Source organism: Alexandromys fortis, unplaced genomic scaffold, assembly GCF_014885135.2.
Source record: "Alexandromys fortis isolate MF-2015 unplaced genomic scaffold, M_Fortis_MF-2015_v1.1 scaffold_6, whole genome shotgun sequence".
Lineage (NCBI taxonomy): Eukaryota > Metazoa > Chordata > Mammalia > Rodentia > Cricetidae > Alexandromys > Alexandromys fortis.
The window spans coordinates 24,181,840-24,203,458 of NW_026067902.1; the positions used below are offsets into that span (position 1 = coordinate 24,181,840).

The 21,619-nt window shown below is 35.6% G+C and overlaps 1 protein-coding gene across 3 annotated transcripts in view; it reads left to right on the top strand.

Moving 5' to 3' along the window:
* Positions 1–21,619, top strand: part of Dph6 (diphthamine biosynthesis 6) — a 108,340-nt gene that overhangs the window by 71,062 nt on the left and 15,659 nt on the right. For all 3 annotated transcript variants that reach the window (XM_050134170.1, XM_050134171.1, XM_050134169.1), the window contains exon 6: positions 20,067–20,128. In XM_050134170.1, the coding sequence (XP_049990127.1) occupies positions 20,067–20,128 (62 nt within the window). The remainder of the gene's footprint in view (positions 1–20,066; positions 20,129–21,619) is intronic.

Below are 21,619 nucleotides of genomic sequence, written 5' to 3' on the forward strand. Positions count from 1 at the left end.
GAAGGGTGACATGTGTGTGGCACTTAGCACTTCTTAATCAGCACTGCTCTGCTCTGTCTGCTAAAGCTGTGGTGTGTTCCAGTGGAAGGCCTTGTGTGCTCAGTGTGCAGCTGCTCTCTTTTGCTGCTAAGATGAGAATAATTGACAAGATGTTCTCTTTTATGAAAGTCTTCTGGGCAGCTCTTAAAGCCTGCGCTGAAGCCATATTTACTGCTGGGCTTCTGTGTGAAGCTGTGCAGAATGTGCTCTGTTGCTTTCCTGGATTCTTATTCGCTCCTGGATTTTCTAAGATGATACGTGCTGTACTCATCCTATACCATGCTGGAAGATATCATGTCTCTTTTACTACCAGATCTTCCATGGCATTAGGGCCTCATTGGAAGGACAGAGCCACAGAACTCAACATTGCCCCCATTGTGATTAAACATAACTAGTGCTGTGTCTTTATTTAGTTTATGCTTCAGGAGGGAAATAGAAATGGTGAGTTAATGCTTTTAAACCTTTGGACAAAAAATATAACTGAATTAATTTACTTGTCTTTTGTATCTACATAACAAAAGTTTAAGTATGATTTTAATATTTATAGCATGTGACTTCTGTTCACTACCTGAAGGTATACATGTGTGAAATTTATTCTAACAAACACTACTATGTTTATATGTATATATAAACATTATATTTATACATATAAATATATACATTACAGTATAGGTTTCTTATCAATTTTAATTCATTAAAATAATCTGAAAAAAATAATAAGTAAAACTCTTATGGTTTAAAAAAAATCCATTTTTTACAGAACAATCCCATGGTAGTAGCAAAGAAGAAAAGACTCAATTCTACATGGACATATAAGATAGATCTCCAATAAGTATCCTGTGTAATCTTGGTATATATATTTGGTAATCTGCTGTCGCTGTGTTAAAACACAATGATGAAAAACAACCTGTGGAAGAAGCAGTAAATATTTTAAGAGTCCAGCATGGAGGAAAGGCATGGAAGCAAACGGCATGGCAGCAAGATCAGGGAACTAGAGATCATGTCAGGAAATAGAACAAATGGGAAGTGGGCAATTGTATAAATTCTCAAAGCACAATCCTGCCCCCCCCCCCAATGATGTCCTTCCACCAGCAAGGACACACCTCTGGAAGGTTCTGTGACATCCCCCAAGCAATGTCACCAGCTGGGTGTCAAATGTTCAAATATCAGACCCTGTGGGGGATATTTCTTACTCAAACTATCACATCTCACTCCCTGGTCCCTAAAGGCTCATGGCCATATCATAATACAATCTGTATTTAGTCCAGCTTCAAAAGTCCTCATAATCTTTCAGTCTCAACACTGCTTAAAAGTCCAAAGAGTCTCAAGATTTGCGGTAATCTAACTGTAAACACTGATAAAATATAAAAGCAAATTTTAAATTTCCAACATAAATTGACAGAGAATATATATTGCCTTTCCAAAAGGATGTACTGGGGCCATAGTGAAGGAACCCTAACCCAAAGCTTGGCTGGTAATAAAAGGCTAAATGGATCTGCCCTTACACCTTTCCTGCCCGCAATCGTGTCTGACACATACCAGTGAACTTAAGTTCTTAAGTATTAACAGCTTATTATGTAAAGGATTTTCTTCCTACTACCATTTAAACAACTGTACCTTGCAGAATTTAAGGAAATTTAGCTTTTTGGAAATGTTTGGTTTTGATTGTATGTCAATGAGATTGAAAGAAAATATTCTTATTATACCACACATTTTCAAAAGAAAGGCTTCTAAGTATTTTGTTTTCATTTCTTTAGCTAACCATCCCCTTCCCATAGCTACAAACGTAAGTGATAATTGATCATCTTTCAGAGTTTTTATGACTATATTTATAGAAATACTGAGCTCTCTTTTTTGTTGTTTTGTGAATTGTATCTTTTTCCACAGGTTGATCTGTCTGTAGCATACCTTTTTTGCTTTGCATTTTATGTAAGAGATTTTTGTTCGTATAATGTAGACGTTCTTCATATTTTATCCTTTAAGAAATTTTGTTAAAACATAATAAGTACAAAAATACGTCAATGCTAAGTATATACTTTGATGAAATATAACATAACTGAACCAGACTTCCTAATTTAGATAGTATTATAATCATTGCCTTCATTGACACTTACCCTCCCAAAACCACACATAATTTTGTTAGTTTTTCTTTCTTTCAATTTTAAAACTTTTATAAGGAAGGCAGAAAAGAAACCCAGGGTCTCACACTTGCTACGCTAGTACCTCATCATGGATTTGTAATGTTTTACAAATGGAAGCACACTGTATTCTCTACTGTGTCTGTGAGTTCTTTAGCTCAAATGTACTTACAAGAGTCATCCCCACTTTGAAGACAGTAGTATTATGTACACTCTCATGACAAGATATTGTTGTCTTAGTTGACACTGTACAGTAGTTTCCAGTTTGCCACTATTACAACAGAGCTGTTTATATTCTCCTGGTTTTTTCTTCACTCTCTGGTAGTACACTTTGAAACAGAAAACTTGTAAATTTTGGTATAGTTCAATGCATTCATTTTTGTAAGATTCATCCTTTGATAATTGTATAAAGAAACCACTGCCTCTACCCTTTTTAAACTTAAAGCACTTCATACCCTTGGCCTTTTTGGTTATACTGATGATTTCATGCTCTTTTTCCTGGCCCACTGTTTTCTAAACTTGTCTTTACATCTGTTGTTTTGGTACTGAGGTCCTTGCCAAAGTAGAATTATATAATCATTATTTCCTAAAAATGCTCTCTGAAGAAAGCTAACTTACTTGTGTTGACATTTATAACAAGCATGGTCACAAATGGTCTGAACAACAAAATGGGAATTCTGCTTTGCTGTGGGAAGTCCTTTTGTATATGTGTTGCTTTTAACGGTTAATGAATAAAGAAAATCCTTGGCCTGTGATAGGGTAGAGTAGAGCTAGGCAGGAAAAATTAAACAATGCTGGGAGAAAGAAGGCAGAGTGAGGAGAAGCCATGTATCCCTGCTGGAGACAGGCGTAGGATGCTGGATGGAACGTTACCCGGTAAGCCACAGCCACGTGGTGATACACAGATTAATAGAAATGAATTAAATTAAGATGTAAGAGTTAGCCAATAAGAAGCTAGAGCTAATGGGCCAAGCAGTGATTTAATTAATACAGTTTCTGTGTGCTTATCTCAGGGCTGAGCAGCCAGAAACAAACAAGTAGCCTCCTACAACACTACTTTTTGTAAATCTTTCATGCTTATATGGCCTACACTGCTGGGAGACGTCCTGATGACAATAATGAGTGCTTGATTCATTTTCTTCACCCTATTTAGGATTTTTTGCATGCATGTTTGTAAGAAGACTGATCTAGAATTTTCTTTCGTAGTAGTGACAGGTGTGGGTAATGTGGCTTCATGACATAAGCCTTGAGGTGCTTCCTCCTTTTCTGTTTGCTGAAAGATTCCCTATGAGACTAGTATTAATTCTTTCTTAGTATTCCAAAGTGTTGATTACTTAAGCCATCTGGACATGGAAATTTCCTTGGGGTAAACTTTTATTAGAGATTCTTTTTCTCTGTTAGATAGACTTCACCTTCATCAGTGTTTATTTTTCTTTTTTCTGTTTTTTTTTTTTATTCTACGTATTTTTTCTTTATTGTTTCTATTGAGCTATACATTTTTCTTTATTCCCCTCCCTACCTTGCTTCTATTCTTCTACTTTCTCCTGTGACCCTCATGCTCTCAATTTCCTCAGGAGATCTTGTCTTTTTCACCTTCCTATGTAGATTTATGTATGTCTCTCTTAGGGTCCTCTTTGTAGTCTAGCTTCTTTGGAATTGTGGCCTATAGGCTGGTTTTTCTTTGCTTTGTGTCTAAAAGACACTTACGAGTGAAGACATACTATATTTGTCTTTCTGGGTCTGGGTTACCTCACTCAGTATGGTTTTTCTAGATCTATCCACTTGTCTGCAAATTTCAAGATGCCATTATTTTTTACCGCTGTGTAGTACTCCGTTGTGTAAATGTACCACATTCTACAATAGTATTTATTTCTCTTAAAGTGAGTTTTCCTCAAAACTTGTCTTTTTAAAATACTTTCTAAATGTTGATTATAGGGATAAGCTTGTCTATAGTAAGTTACAGCATAGCCAGGGCTACAAAGTGAACTCCTGTGTAAAATGAGCAAGACAAAAGACCAACCTACGACTAATGGCACATGGATTTATGTTGTCAGAGACTTTCCCTGTAGAAAACCCCTTTGTTTTCATATACTTCAACCTCACAGTGTAGGTTTCCTGACACTGCTGACTAAACGGCCTTCTGATAGGGTTTTCATGCTTACTTTGTCCTCAGCTCTCTTCTGCTCACACTCATCTTGGAAGGATTCTGTAGTTGAGCTTTTCTTTGTCGCTTTCAACTGGATACGGATTTATATAGTCAACTTATTATTTATCTGAATTATAAAAGGTATTTGATATGTTTTTTTCCTTAACGTGCTTCCATTATTACATTTATTAGTTAACTACTTAAATATTACTTTTATTCTTGTCTAGTGGTTACTGTACATGTACTTTATAGTTACCTTGCATCTTAATCTAGACGCATGTCTGTCCTTGCAGTGTATTATTTTGTTTCTATAACATTTATGTATATTGCCTATATTCTCCCTCTCACTACACTTTATTCTCCTCTAATGTACTCGTTTAACTCTGTGAAAGCTTCCTACTGCCTCAATAACTCACTTTAATACTCTTCAGTATAGCTTTGCTGGTGAGAATCCCTTTCCTCAGTATGACTAATTTTTCTTTCATTTGAAATCCATTTTCATGGTACTATGGAGAACACAGCATTTATCATCATTGTAACTATATTTTACCTAGCACAAACCTTGAAATATTTTGACTCATCTGCCTCATGATTTATATGTATATTTTTAAATTGTTTATATTTTACTTGGGTTTTTATGTCTGTTTTATGTGGTGGAGTGGAGTGTCACAAGCTTGTGTGTTTGTTTGCTTACCAGCTAGCTTACTTTTTTTATCCAGGTCTTAATAGCTGGTTCAGACCGACAGGGTTCATAGTCATCCTTCCTGGGTCTGGGATTAAAGGTACATACCACACTGTTTTGTTCTTCATCTCACTAGTGGCCCGTTATTATTTTGATTTTTGCTACCTATTTTATGTAGGTAATATATAGGTGCCCTAAAAGCTTAGCGATAGTTCTGCGTGTCATTCCTTGTAGCATCTCAGATTTTCCTTTTGATTGTGGTCTTGTCCTGCCCATTGATGTTTCCTACAAAGGCTTTCGAAGATAAGTACATAAGTAATCTTCTAGATTTTTTCTCTTTATCCTGTTTGTTTATTTATTTATTGTAGATGAGCTTTTTTTGATAGATTCATAAAAAGTCATTATCTAAACTGTGACTGAATCATGGGGCTTTGTACTTCACTTCTGTACTTGCCAGCCTCCTGTTCTTGCCTTGCTGAGGATGTTTCAGATAAGATATAGCAGTTCCATGTCCTAGGAAACATTTAGCAGCCTTGCTGCTTCTAAATAATAACATTTTAAACTAGTTTTTAAATGTTAAACTTGAAAGATGTAAGAAAGGCATTTGTGATTGACACGGTGATGGCTTACATTGATGACTTAGACTAGGTTTTCTAGAAGGAAATATTTCCACCAAACACTTTAAAACATAATTATAATGATGTTTCACAAAGCCTAGTTTTAGACGGGTCTTAAAGAGCAAATACAACAATAGGTTTAGATAGCAATTTGATTAGAAATCAGTGATTTTATTTCATTTCTTTTTTAGTGCCAGTTTAAAAAAAAAAAAAAAAGATCTTATCAGTATGCATTTCTCACCTGCCTTGGGCAGGTATAATTAGACACAAGCAAATTTAATGGAGCCAGTGTGCTCTGGGGCCATTCAGCTGTGGTTCATAATTGCATTTTTTTTAAAACCAAGGAGGCTTTTTAACATATCGAGTGGCAAAAAAAAAAAAAAAATAAGTAAAGGTTTCCTGTTTATCTTTAGGTGAATTACCACTACTGTTTACTTTAACCCACAGTGGACGTCAGACAGGAAAAACTGAACCCTGCTCATAGTGTTTCCGTTCAGATATGTCCTCTGCATTTGTCACTGTCACCATGACTCCAAAGCCCTCTGTCTTTGTCCCTTCGTTTTCTTTACTGAGACAGTTCCAGTTTCACTGAGCAGCAACATATTTGAAGAGATTTGCAATACTTGAACATGTTTGAAATATCATTTGTGATAATTTTCCATTTATTTTCAAATTTTAAAAGTTAACTTACTCAGACTCAGCTCCAAAATAAAATATTAATTCCTAACCCTAAACCCATGGCGATGAGACTTTTTTCTTTTCTCCAATAGTCTACCACTCCACTTAAATGACTACTTTGGTTTTACAGCTATAACTCATAAAAATTACATACAAGAAAATATTTCTGATTGCTTTCTTATGTTTTTGGTTTTGAGCCAAGCCTTTAAGGGCTGAACCAACTCTCACATTGTATCCTACTGCTGCTTAAAATGTGATTTCATGTGCTTATACTTTTCTAAGTCATTATCCTATGTGATGTCAGACTGTACCTACAACATGGAAAACAAAAGAGTTCAGTTACTTAAGCAAATGGATGTAATATGAACTTGATAATAAGTCAGCATCAACTGTGGAAGACTCCGTGATACTGACATCATTATTTCTTTATCTAACCCTTCTTAATTTTTAAACAGCTATGCGAATGTGTGCTTGAATCGCATGATCTTTAAATTGTTGATAGCTTAAAGGTTGTTGAGATTCTAATACTTTTGATAACAGAATCAGTCCTGAGTCATATTCATTGGATAAACCTAGCTACTGCAGCTGCCCAAGGAGAATTCAGCAGGTATGTATATACGATATGAAACAGATAATGCTAACTGCTAACCCTTGAGAAACAGCCTTAGCAATTTTCTACATTATGCTTAATTTGTGAGAGTTGTAGTTTGAGATGGCAAAACAGCTAAGCAGATTGGCAGGGTGGGATTAATAAGTTAATATGGAGTATTATGTTTTATGAGTAGTAGTTACCTTTAAGATTGCTGGTCTAGTAATTTAAGAGAGAGATGGTATAAACAGTTGGGTCTTTGCAGACGATATTAATATAAAGACACCCTAAACACAGAGCTAACAATGCATTAGCAATAGAAATTCTCATAAATACAGAAAAAAAAACTTAGCATTTTTGTGTGTTTCCTTACTATGGTTTGCAATTGCTTCTTTAAGAAGCATGACTATTTTGAAGATGGCACAGAGAAACAAGTGTAATTCACTGAGCAGGGGTTAGTTACCAGAACAATAAAAGGGCAGCAGTGGTGCTGTATGAGCACTGTTGAAGGAGTTGCGTATTTAGCTTGAGATGGAGGCTACAGTTTACTATGCCAAAGAGAATCGGGATTTTTAGTAGCAATCTGCAATATCCCCAAGACTGCTGGTGTTTTTTGTGGCTTCATAGGAAAGTACTAAGAGCAAGGAAAAGTGACAGGTGAAAGAAGTCTTGGTTTGTTCCGGGAGCCTTCCCACATCTGGTGCTGTCATATACTGTCATAGGAGGGTGCCCCAAGACTTTGCATGGATCTCAGACTTCTACTTCTGGCCCTTGCTTTTCCACTATATAATTGTGCTCCTTTTTGAGAAAGAAAAGGTAAACAGAGGTTGGCGAACTGAAGGACGAAGACTGGCTTCCCTTTTTCAACTTTTGAGTAACATACTACTGACTATGAAGATAGTTTACAACATTATTTTAAATAACCTGGTCATGTACAAATGAATGTATAGTGTTAAGTAAATATAGTGTCCAAAACTGACCCTGCTGAGGGAAACAGCCCTAACTCGATATGTAAAATCAGTCTACCAGTACTAACAGCAACGCTTGTTCTTTTAAATCTGTTGTACTCGGCGTAGTGATAACTAACTTAAAGTGAATTTTGCTTTCAGATTCCATTTCACAAATATAAGATTTGTTATCTGCCTCTTTCCCTCTATTGCATGTTAGACTTTGGTTTACTTCTTTGATCTGGGAGCTCATCTTCCTTTCACGCTGTCACCGTGCCTCTTGACCTTGGTGAGATCCTTCTCTTCCTAATAGAAAGGAAATCAATGATACCAGGGACTTCCATTTCCTTTCTTCAGATTTTGAGCATATACTTTAAGTCATGTACCCTTTTGGCTAACATTAAAAGATGCCTAGGACCCAGTGTAGGGAACAAAAGCGAAATTGTCCCTGAAACTTTGTTTTCCTTGCTTAGCAAGTTTTACAATTAATGGCCCAAGTTTCTCCTGTGGCCTCTCTTCCTGAAGACGGTGCTTATTTATTTCCCCCAACAGTCTCATGTGACCTTGTTAAAAGCTTCATGGAATTTCTAAATAAATTACATTTACTGGTTTGCTTCTATCTAGTATTTTATTGACATTTCCTGATAAGTTTAATAGGATGGAGAGAAACAGTGTTCTCTTTATAGACTCAGTGGGTGATTTGACCTCAGTCAGTTAACCTTATCCTGATGTAGAAGGAAGCTATTCTTAATTAGACTCTATCAGTTTCTCCATTATCAACACAAGAGCTTCTCATCTTTACCTCTATAAATCTTAATTTTATTGTTGCTCTTTCCTAACGAAAGCATTCATATTAGCAAAACAGTTGCTGGTTTTCGGATGCTCGGCCATGTCACACTTTATTTCCTTCAGAAATTCTCAGTTGAACACCATCTGGCCATGGTGATTTATTGCTGTGGAATTTCTCAAGTTGCTCTCTTCTTTCCCCCTAGGAAATTGCTCTTGGCTCCTGCACCACTAGTTATTCTCAAAGTGTCCTTGGAGTAGTCCTTTCCCCACAGGCTGTGCAGCACAGGCCAGTGCAGCACAAGGCCCCAGAAGTGCCCTGCTACCCTCTCTCTGCCTTGAGTCTTGGCTGAGGAGCCCAGCACCTTCACTCATGCTGGGCTTTGGCCTCCTCTTACTCTTTGTCCCTTTATAGCTCAGATTTTTCATTCCCCAACCATACATCTCTGGTACTTTATTTTTTAAATACTGTATTATTAAATGACCTAGACACTTTCAGCAGGTTCATGGACAGTTCTATGGAGCTGTTTCCATGTTATCTTTTTGCTATGCACAGACGTCTCTTCTGACCTTTCAGGTAAGGTCATATAGTGCATAATCTCTTGTAACTACTGTCCTTCTATTTCTCTTAAGTAGCTTGAATTGCTTTTAAACTCTTTTACTTTTCTCTCTCAGAAAGCTGCTTACTAGAATTTTCTTTCCAAATTTAATGTATACTTTTTAGTCTCACCTTCTGGGTTCACAGTAAGAGATGCCCATACTAATTAGCCATGTGCTTTAATTGTGCAACCTGCCCAGTTGCCAGGTTCCACTCCCACGCACGCTCACTGGTGGTACTTGTATACATGCCTTACTGTGATTCTGCTTCTGACTGCCCAGATAAGCCATGCTACGGCATGCTAATTATTTCTCCCTCTCATTGCACTCTTCTGTCATTCATTTGGATAATAATGGACATAATTAAAACCATGCATTGTAATAGTCTTTCTAGAAAGAATGCTAAGCAGCAAAGGTTAGAAGCAATTTATATTATTCTTTTATATTCTATGGTTAACAATTTTTATACCTGAACTTGGTTCAAATAATTATTTCGTTAAAAAAGATTATTTAATATGATTTAAAGTATAGTTAATTGTGATTTAAATATATTCTGTCTTCACTTAGAGTAATTTAGTACAGATTTTTTAAGCTTCAGAGTTTTACCATACCCAATTGTGTCATAAATTATTTATCATTTTCATCTTATGAAATAAAATCAAGGATTATATATCAACTTTTAAGTATTTTTGGTATAATCTTCAGTTTGAAAAACAAGTACAACTAGTCATACAACTGGCTATCTCAGAAAAGAAGTATCATTTTCTTAGTTTTATAAATGGAAATACAGATTATAACAGCATAGAAAAGGAATACTAAGTTGGATTATTTTAATATTAGAACATTTTTCTTTCATGTAAGGGAAGCTGTTCTAACAAAGTTAGCCTTGTAATATCTGATTCTGATATGCATATGTTCATTAAATTTTTTTAAAAAATTGAGATTTCATACTCAAAGTACTTTGCATTTATATCTTCAAACATGATATATGTGAATATTTATCTTATCAATATATGTGTATACAGGAATATTTGTGTGTATATAAATTTCAAGAAATGTTTATTAAATAGTCATACATTATGCATGTGTATGTTCATTTGCACCTGGATACACAGCTGTATGTGGATGGGTGTGCACATGTGTGCGCATGTGTGTTTAGGCTGGACAAGAACTGCAGTGTCATCCTCAGTAACAGCCATCCACCTCCTTTCAAAGGAGCTTTTCATTGGCCTAGATATGACCAGTTAGGAAAGAGTGTCTGACAAGGGAGCCCCGTGAATCTTCCTGTCTTCACCTCTCCAACACTGTAATTAGACATGAGCATCACCATGTCCAGCATTTTTATGTGAGGTCTGGGGATCAAATACAGGTACTCATCGTATAGGGTAAGTACATTACCAACTATGCCAACCCAGCCCTTAAAATTTGAATTTTAAACCTCTCTATTGGCCTTCACCTCTTCTAATTATCATCCGTCTTAAATTAAAAAAATACAATATTCACAAATAATTGTGAAAGGATCCTACAATAATGCATGCTACTCTAAAAGCTAACCCTCTCTGTCATACATATGGAAAGGATATATCAGATAACTTGCACTAAAACAATGCCCATGATAATATGTAGTAATTAATTGAAAACATCTCCCCAAAGAAATCAGGAAGTCATTTTTGTCTGTGTAGCATATTATTTAATGAAAATACAAAATTTACTTTCATTATTTTTTTGTGATCCAGAGAATGATCCATGATAGATAGTGTGGTAGTTTGAATAAAAATGGCTCCCATAGTCTCCTAGGAAGTGGCACTATTAAGAGGTGTGGCCTTGTTGAAATAGGTGTGACCTTCTTAGAGGATGTTTATTACTGGGGGTGGGCTTTGAAGTCTCAGAAGCTCAATCCAGGTCTAGTGTCTCACTCTCTCATCCTGTTACCTCCCAATCCAGATGTAGAACTCTCAGCTCCTTCTCAAGCACCACGTCTGCCTGCACACCACCATGCTTCCCACTATGATGATAATGGACTGAACCTCTGAACCTCTAAGCCAGTTCCAATTAAATGTTTTCCTTTATAAGAGTTTCCATGGTCATGGTGTCTCTTCACAGCAATAGAAACACCAAGACAGACAGATAGGTATTAGATAGCATATAGACAGCAGAACATGAAATAAGGTTCTCAAAGCATCCTGCAGATATAGACAGGGCACTCAACTGGAGTTCCTGATACTCTTGGGTGAGGCTTCTAAATAAAGCTGTTAAAAACACCAGAAAGTTAGCAGCATCAAATCAAGATTACAAACATCCAGCAGAAATCAAGTGGGGTACCAAGACGCTCAGCTGGACTTCCAATTTAGCTTTCTCTTCATGAATGAGCTTCAGTTTTCTTTCCTACTGTAGGCCCTTTTATACTGTGGGGATAAACAATAGGAACATCTGTTAGAAATGGTTTACCTTCAAGCAGTTGTCAAGGACACAGTGTTTTTACTCTGGCTATTTGCCTGTTGGTTCCTTCTCTGCCACAGAGTCAATGAGACCAGTACATTACCAGGGACCTTGGGAAATACTTTGAGACAAACATGCTTGAAGAAAAACATGGGGTGTTGTGGGGAGACTCTGTTTCCAGAGTCAGCTTTGCAGTAAGCTCAAATAACATGTGATAATTTACCACTGTGATATTCATAATATAGATAGTCCTTATTTGGAGTGATTGAAAATGAGATAACCCATTTTAGCTGAGATCACAGCCTAATGTATTAAAACTGTATAGATCAAAGGTGTGTTATAACATGTATAAGATTTATCCTCTAATGAATCACTTAACATGGAAGAGATATTTTATTGTCAATCTCTCATCTTATGCTGACTAATTTGTATAAGTTAAAATATGCAGAGTAAATGTACATAAGAAGCAGGGGATGAATTACATCTCTTAGTAAAAGGTCTGAGAGGCTGTAACCAGTGTTTTCAGCTGTGTGCTCTTCATTTTCTAGCAGGTTATTCTCACCCTGTAGAAGTCTAACTACAGCCCTTATCATTTCTTTTTCTTTATTCCATAATCCATTAGCAGCATAGGATACTGAAGAAATGAACATGGTTGAATGCTGGTGCTCATATATTTATCTTGAATAAGTGTGACAAGGACCACAATATAAGGCAAGGTTACCCACTTTTACCGTGTCTAGTCAGCATAATACTAGAAATCTTAGCCAGAGCAATTAATGGAAAATAAATAAATAAAAAGCGCCAAGGCATAAACAGTAGTTATTTCTGTTTGCAAACGGTATCCTGATGGACATAGGAAGCTCTGAAGACTCAGCAAAACATTAAGACTGGCTAACCAGTAAAACTTCATCACACATAATCAGCACACTAAAAAGAAATTGCTTCTCTACATACAAATAGTGAACAATCAGAAGATGAAATTTGGAAAACAACCTCATTTAAAATGACAACATGAATAAAATATCATAGGAATAATCTCAACCAATGAGATAGGAGATTTGGACACTGAAAATTATTTTATTTTATTTTTTTGCTGGAGTATTTTTTTATTATTTTTTTTTATTTCCATTCAAATATTTACACTTCCTTCCCTCCTCCCAATCCCCTCTGGCTCCCCCACACCCCCTCCTCCTTCTCCCTCCCTGCTTGAGAGAAGGCAGGGAACCCTGCCCTGTGGGAAGTCCAAGGCCCTCCTCCCTACATCCAGGCCTAGGGAGCTGTGCATCCATATAGACTAGGGTCTCAAAAAGCCAGAACATGCTGTAAAAACAAGTCCCAGTACCTTTATTAATGGCTTCTCAGTCAGCCAAGAAAAACATATATACATCCTCCTGGAAATTGGAAGGTTGAGGGAAGAAGTGAAAATTATTTTAAAAATTGAAAAAAAAACAATAGAAACACAACTGGTGTTAATCATTTAGAAGACTTAAAAATTGTTAAAATGTACATATTATCCAAAGTAAATGAAGAGATTCAATGCAGCTTTATTCTCCATTGACATTCTGGGTGCTCTCCGTGGGAGGGCTGCCCTTTTCTGAATAGAAAAGGAGGAGGAGTGGATGTACCAGGCTTGTTTTAAGCCACCAACCAGCTCCCAAATCATGACATAGAGACTTATTATTAGTTTTGAGTGCTCGGCCTACCATAGGCTTGTTTCTGGCCAGCTCTTTTAGCTTAAATTAACCTCTTTTTTCTTTATCCAGCTCTTGCCTCAGGCTTTTTGCCTTTCTTCCTTCTGTATATCTTGCTTTTCTGCTATCTCTTTGTCTGGCCGGCAGCTGCCTAGTTCTGGCCCCGGGCATGTACTTCTCTTTCTCCTTCATCCTCACTGTTTTTCTCCTTCTCTTTTCTCAAGCCTCCTTTTTATTCTCTCTGCCCACCAACTGGATGTTCATCTTTTTATTAGACCAATCATGTGCTGTAGGGGGGGTGAGGTGAATCAACAATATATCTTTTCATAATTCAGCAAAGGCAACAAAAACAAATGTAGCACATCTTTGCATCATTACCAAAGGCAACAGAAGCACATGTAACACATCTTTACATAGATAGATATTCCACAACAAGAGGATGGTGAGCAGAGAAGTGGTGGGGGAGGGAAGAAAACTGTGGCTGCTGGTGTGTAAAAAATAAATAATAGTATAGTTAATAATATTTTATTGTTATATTAATATATTATGTTATATTATTAATATATTTTATTGATACTGTTATTGTTTTAAAAAAGTCCCCAGAGTCATAGGAAAGAACAGAAGATCAATAGCTAAATCCAACATGAGCAGTAACAAAGCTATGAATTATACTTAATGATTTCAAATATATATCTATGGTTTCTTGTATTTTATATTACTTTTCATTATGATGTTACCATTAAAAATAATACAAAAAATTATACATAAAAATCAGACATCAAAAAGATTATACAGATGGAATAGAGTATGAAACAAAGAATCCAGAAGTCGGTTCATGCCTCTGTATCCACTTCTGCAAGAGTGCTGGTAACACACAAAAGAATAGACAATCTGCAATGAACAGTGCTGGAAATAGGAAAAGGACAAATACTACATAACTTCATTTATATGTAGAATCTACAGATGTGAAACTCAAGGGAAAAGTACAAAACTGTTGAGTAAGAAGGGTTTGCATTTTTAGTTATACAAGATGAGCGAATTCTGATGATCTCATGTGCAGCACTATATGATAGCTAATTATATTGTTTTGAATACTTGAACTTTCCAGTGTTTTTACATTTTATTAATGTTCAGGTTTTATTTGGGTAATGGCTTTGACATTATATTATGATTAGCTGACCTATAAAAATTATGTAGATTTATAGACTAAAAAGGGTAAATCTTTACTTTTCAGAGAGACAGTTGGAAATGTCTCACCTTGTTGCTCAGGCTGGCCCCAAACTCAGTATGTAGCCAAGGGTAGCCTCAGATTTTTGTTATCCTTATTGTCACAGACTCCAGCATATAGGATTATAGGCCATGGACCAACATACCTTGTTCAGGAGGGGGTTTTACCAAATTGAAAAGATTAAGTAGCACTTGGGATCTGTGGGGTTCATATCCTAGCAGCAGGAGAGCCTGGTTTCGGTCCTTAGCGCCCACTCCCCAAAATAAATACAGTTATGCAAGGTGATAGAAAGTTAACTCGCTTTAATGTGATGTGTATACATATATAAAATTATTAAGTTGAATACTTTAAGTATACATGATTTTAAACTGTCAAATATACTTAAATAAATTTGGCAAGGAGGGAGGAGAAAATGACTTGATCAGATTTGAATTTTAAACCGTTCATTCTTACTGTCATCATTAAAATTTATATTCCTCAGGCTCTTTCCTGTATTTTTTTTTTGACTCACATAGTGTTGTCCTACAGTCAGTTCATCTACAGCTTCTGTTTCTATTTCTGTATCTCCATCCAGACCTCTCTGCTGGGCTCTGACCCCATTTACCTCAGTGCCAATCAGATGTCTTTTCTCTGGCGAGTGTTAGGAAATGCCGCATGCTCCTAGACTGATATTTACGTGCATTTCCCTTCCAAATTTTACATGCTTTGTTGCTTTGCATCTGAAGTAATGGTAGCTGGTAGTATTATCTTTTAATTTACTCCATACTTAAAACCTGTGAATCATCTGCACTTTTCTCTCTGCCGCTTTACTAGTTCTGCAAGTACTGTCTGTCTCCTACCCACCATGTGTTGCCCTCAAATTTGTTCCCTTCCTTTCTGATTAATGGTTTTGTTCTAGTACAGCCTCTCTCACTTACATCTCTGGTGTGCCATATTCATTCCCTTTCCATCTTCCCTCCAGTCCTCTTTCCACTGAAGGAAGTGGGCTGAAGCTAGAATGACCTTTCTGAATTCCAAACTGGATCAAAGGTCGACTGGATCACAGCGCAGTCTGCTAGAATCTATCAGTCTTCTGTAATTCAGCTATAAACTCCCATAGTAAAAACCAAAACCATAAGGACTGGTATGTATATGTGTATGCATGTATGTATGTATGTATGTATGTATGCATGTATGTATGTGTGTATGTATGTGTGCATGTATGTATGCATGTATGTATGTGTGTATGTATGTATGCATGTATGTATGTATCTATCTATCCATCCATCCATCCATCCATCCATCCATCCATCCATCCATTGTTTTTTACCCTTAGCTCTTTGCTTTCCCAATACCTCTACCCTTACCAGGTTTCCAGGTTCCAGCAGTCCTCATGTTTAAAACTAGTAAGAACAAGTGTTCTTAAAGAGCTATTTCCAGTATGCCCCTTCTGTTGTGCACATCTTTTATTTTTATTTGTTCTTTCCATGTTAAGAACTGTGCAATATTTTTAAAGTAGAAAATCAGAAAATTGTGTCCATTATTAGTTAAGTATTGATTATAAAACTACATAGTTATACTCAATGTGATTTACTGGCCATTCATTTAATATATACCATGGATTTTAAAGTGATTCCTTAAAAATGAGTCTCCTTGTTGTTAAAAATCTCAGTTTATAGATTTAAGAAAGAAGACCCATGTTAAAACAAGCCTTCACACAGTGACTAAGATAGTTAAGAATTTGGCGGCCTAATTAGAGAAATGAAAAGTATAAATGTTGAAATGATGTCCTTGCTCGAGTATTCACTTTCAGGTGTCAGCTCATTTTATTTCAGAGATTATATAACCAGTCTTTTCCTATCTGTCATTTCTAATAAAAAATTTTTCATTCCATTTCTTGAATGCTCAAATATGTTGTAAAGGTGTAGGATTTTTACATCTTGGAGCAACTAAATGTTACATTTATTTTTTAAAAGCTAAACTTTACAAAATGAGACTACTTGTTCTGGTAACTCGTGAATGTGATAGAGACAGCAAGAGATTATGTGATGTGTGTGTGTGTGTGTGTGTTAATTATGAAGTTATATTAGATTCTCAGTTCCTGCTTACAATGTATTAAACAAAAATTATAGGCAGGTCGGAAATTGCTTCTCAGATTGATTATGCCTTTTCTAATATTGATAGCGATTTTACAGTTAAAAGTGTGCACTGCTAAAGTTAAGATGGGAATAAGATTCATTTCACTGGACTTTGTTAAAAATAGCATTATCAACTATTCCGTGATGTTTCCTTCACCGTATATTGGGCTGTCCTGAAGAAATAAACCTCCACTTGCTTTCATGCCAGTAGATAATAAATTGGCCGATATAATTCAGTTGAGATGTTGAAAACTGCATTGAAAATAATGGGGCATAACATTTTAGGGTTAACATTTATTCATAGATGATGCAATTAAATAAAGCACGCATTAACTTCAAGGTCAGTCAGTAAAGTAATAAAATTGAATATTTTAATTGAATTGTAATCGCTTCCCATTGATACATGCAACTAAAGTAAAATGGATGTCAGCTCTGCAAATTATAGTTCTTCCTCCTAATTAATTTCTTAATTCTGCATGGAGTTATCCAGTGCCTAGGTCTTGTTGTGGGTTTATTCACCCACCCAGCTTCCATCAAGGAATGTCTGTAAGTATGATTGAATGGTTAGATGTCAGAATTTACAGTAAATCTTTTCCTATACTTTGGAGAAAATCTTGTTAGTAACTTAAAATAATCTCATGCCTGTGAATTAAAACGTTCTTGAAATGAAATGACATCCTACATTGTCTGGACTGTAGTCTTCTCTGTTAATATTTTATTTCTTGATATCACTATTTATATCAACATTAATAAATGGCTCACTGACTGAAGTTCTTAGGAACATGAATACATTGAGACAGCATTCCAGAGCTGACTATTGGAGACAATAAACTAAAAAGATTCTGTGAGATTCAGTGAAGTGCAGTTTGTGACTATTCACGAGCTAGGCTTTCGTGGCTAACAGTCACTGAATAGAATGAATCTAAGCAAGCAAGGTCTCTCTTGCGGAGTGAGATGAACTGAAGCTTTTGGATGGGTGATTGCCCAAGTAGCCAATTGTCTCTGTGATTTGTTGCATATTTTGGAATCGTTTGATTGCACTTCCTAATTACCCAGGTAACATTATTTCCCCTCTCAGATCTTCAATGGGGTTGAAGATTATAGAAATGTAGTTACTTTCCTCTCATGACTTGGCCAAGTTATTTATTATACAAGAATAGGATATTTGTTCTTATTGTATATAATCTCATAGTAGGTTTTGAACTCTCTTACTTAAACAAAAAGGGAAGGTACTGTGGGAGCTTCTTCTGCTCTTCAGCCAATAGCCACTGAGATAGCAGCCTACTGGGGCATGGTCTCTTTCTCTTTAAAAAGCAGCAGCAGACCTCTGCTCACTCTCTTGCTCCAGACACTAGACTCCTTTCCTGGCTGTTGTGTAGGATGGTGCTCTGTAAGTTTTTTCCCCTTAAATAAATAATTTTTTGAATCCAAAAAAAAGAATATATGAGCTATTCTGTCTTTTTCATAATATCCCTAAGTGTTTGATGTAATACTGCTTTACATAAAATAAATAAGAAACATGTAACCACACAGATCTCTCAATTACAACTGACATTGTGTTGGATAGAGATGCTGTTTTTTAAGAGAAGGAATATTGTACATTTTAGACCAGATGCATTAGTCATTTAAAACTCAATTTTAAAAGAAATGACTATATAGGACGGATTTGAACATTACCAAATTCTTGTTATTAGTATACCTTCAAATAGTTCAAATAATCACATCCTAGAATCATTTCAACACAAACAAAGCTCTGTATCAAGACTACTGTTAAGATGCCCCCTCTTCCAGCAAAGCCAACAAGTTAAACTCAGAAGTGATTCAAACATTCCAAGATTCATGTTTAATTTCAACTCAAACATTGACTTGATCATTTTAAAAACTTCTAAAGAAGGTCAATGATGAATTTATTTTAATGACGCTAATCTTACACTTCAATTCACAATTATAAGCATTCCTGAATATTAGAATTCTCTGAAAGTAACATCCAGTCAGAATGTCCTAGTCCCTGGAAGGAGTAGAAAGAGGGAAAACTGTGTGAGAAACAAATCTATTTTCAGTAACAGAAAAAAAATCATGAACACACACACACAAACAAAAACAACCAAAAGACCAAAATCTTAGAGCTGCAAATTTATTGAAAATTAGATGATAATTTTATAAATTAAGGTGATCCATTTTACCAGATATTTACTTCTAAGACATTCTTCATAAATAAAAGTCAATTATATGCAAACTGGATATTGAAAGGTAAAATATGTGAAAATGTAAGAAAATTAAAAATTCAATTATATTGGGTTTTAATTTGCATGTTACTAATAACTAAGGAGCCGTTGGTGCTCTAGGAATTTAGAGTTCATTGAGAGCTCTTCAGCATCTGACTATTTGGGAGGAAGAGGACAGATAGTCTTCCTCCCACATCCACAACTAATAATGCTTCTGTGGTGAAGCCTGGGCTGATTTAAAGATAACAATAGGCTTAGCCCATCAACTTCTCAAGGACATCAGCGTCAATCCCTAGAGTCTCTGGCTCTTATCCAAGAAATGTTTTCTCCAAACAACCTGAATGTGTCTCATATGGATAGTAATCATGGGCTTCCTAATGACTTGTCACTTTCTAATGAACAGGAAAAAAAATGAAACAAATGTGGAAATGTCTGATGGAGTTCTCTGCTGGGTGTGAGAAGCAAAAGACCTAAGTAGGCATTATTGAGGGCAGAGTAACATATAAGCCTGACATAATATTACTATACACAGAAAAGTACCTATATTATCGTATTGAATGGAGGAGACACTTTAATTACTGAAATCAGGATATTCTTGGTAAAGAATTATAGTCTATTTAAATAGACACATTGTTTTGAGAATAACTATGATTTGATTTCTTAATACAAGTGTATCATATTGTATTATTAAGTGAACTAATTTTATAGGTGTAGCAATCTAATACTATTTCATTTTTATTATTCTGTAATTACATTTAAAGTTAAAATAAGAATAAAACAGACAAATCACACAGTTTTATTTAAATAAAATAAATCATAACAACTAAAATGTCGAGATTTTGCATTTTCTGTCTTTGAAATTATACTATTTTCATCTTAATTAAAATTCCTGAAAAAGAAAGTCAAATTGAAGGAAGCATCTGCCCATTGAAATAAACTAAATCTTATTTTTTTTAGGAGCAAGAAATCCAGCTATCTTAGGAAAATAAGAAAGTAAATGCTGGTGAAGTACATTTAACTTTAAAATCAAAACAATATAAGATACATACACATTGCTTTCCTAGGAGAGACAGGATCAGGGGAAGGGAAGTCTGCCTTTACAGTTCTACTCTGACACTTACTAGAAAACTTTGCCTTTCTTCCACAGGCTTAGATCCTGATAAGCATCTTGGGAAAACCCTGAATGAAATGGAGCCTTATCTTTTCGAGGTAAGAATTTATGTTCATCTTTGAAATATCAGTATCTGAAGGAGGAAGGTATTATCATAGCATAATGACGATAAGAATGGATTTTGTTTTAGAAAGGCTTAGATGAATTCATTTTATGATTTGTGAAAAGGTTAAACTTCACAGTATATATAGAAGTGTGCTTAAATTTATATAAAATGATTACCAGTTTGTTGACTCAAACTAGAATGAGGCTGTAATTGCTGGGTAAGTCAGCACGAAGGAAAATCCCTTAGGACATGTGCTTTGTTAAAAGGGACCCACAAGCTGCTTGAGTAGTGCTGTGCTACCAAAGCTACCAGCGGCTGACTGACTCAGCTCTCCTGGAGCTCACTGTGTCTAGTCAAGACTTTCCAAAAGCAAAGGAATTATTCCAACATTTCAGATAACCCCCTTTGTCTTTACCATTGTCAAGTCCAAAGTGGGTTCTACATACTAAAATAGTATTTATTTCATTATTTCTCCCTGTTAATTCTGTTGAATTGCTTTTGCGATTGAGGACAGGTGTTGGGTTTGATACAGCACAGGTTCAGTCACTGAAGCAGTTTGATTGTTAGATTGTGAGATTTTTAACTTACAATCAAGATAGAGATAGACAGTGACTGTTCTTATGGGAGAGCTGGGCTCTGCCTAGTTTCCTGTTCTATACCTCACTTCCTTGTGTCTCTGGGTGTTGTCAAGGAGAACAGTATGGCAAGAGTTGCAACTCTCCACAATAACTCCATGAACTTTATATTGTTCCTTGGAATTATTTGTAATTGGATATTTTGTGGTTTATCAGTATATACCAAATACCTAAAAGTCCCTAAAATATTAATTCCTTCTTTGATTAAATGAAACTACACACTTGTTATGTGACAAACAGAGAGTAAAGATGAAAAGAAAAATAGTAAAAGTATACACTTATGACGAATTATGTTTGGTTTCTAGAGAAATTAGTGTCATTTGAGATTTTTATTTCCTTGCTTGTTGTGTGCGCATAAGCATCTTGCAGCCATTTGTTTTACGGCCATGGTTCTGTTTGTAGTCGTATCTACTCACTGCCACCAGATTGAATTAGCTTCTTTCTCCTGAAGCAATATTGACATACAATGAAGTCAAGTTTTAGAAAGTGAAAGAAAGGAAGTGAACGACTGTGGCTTTGACAAAAAAATTTTAGAAGCCCTCTCTAGATTTTGACATTATGAGTTGAAGGACTCTACAGCAAAACCAACTAAGTAGGGTGGCTAGATAATAGTAATGTACTATGTGTTCCATAAACCTGGGTGGAAGGAATTTGACTGCTTTCCATAAAAATATAGCTAATTGAGAATATAAGTTTGTTTACCCTTAAAATATATGATACGCACATATTTTGAAGTATTATATGATACCCCATTAGTATGTCCAATTCTGTGTTTCTGTTTAAAGGCGTTTTTAATTCTATGAGAAAAATAAAATGTTCTTAATGTTTTAGAAAGTGTGAAGATGTTG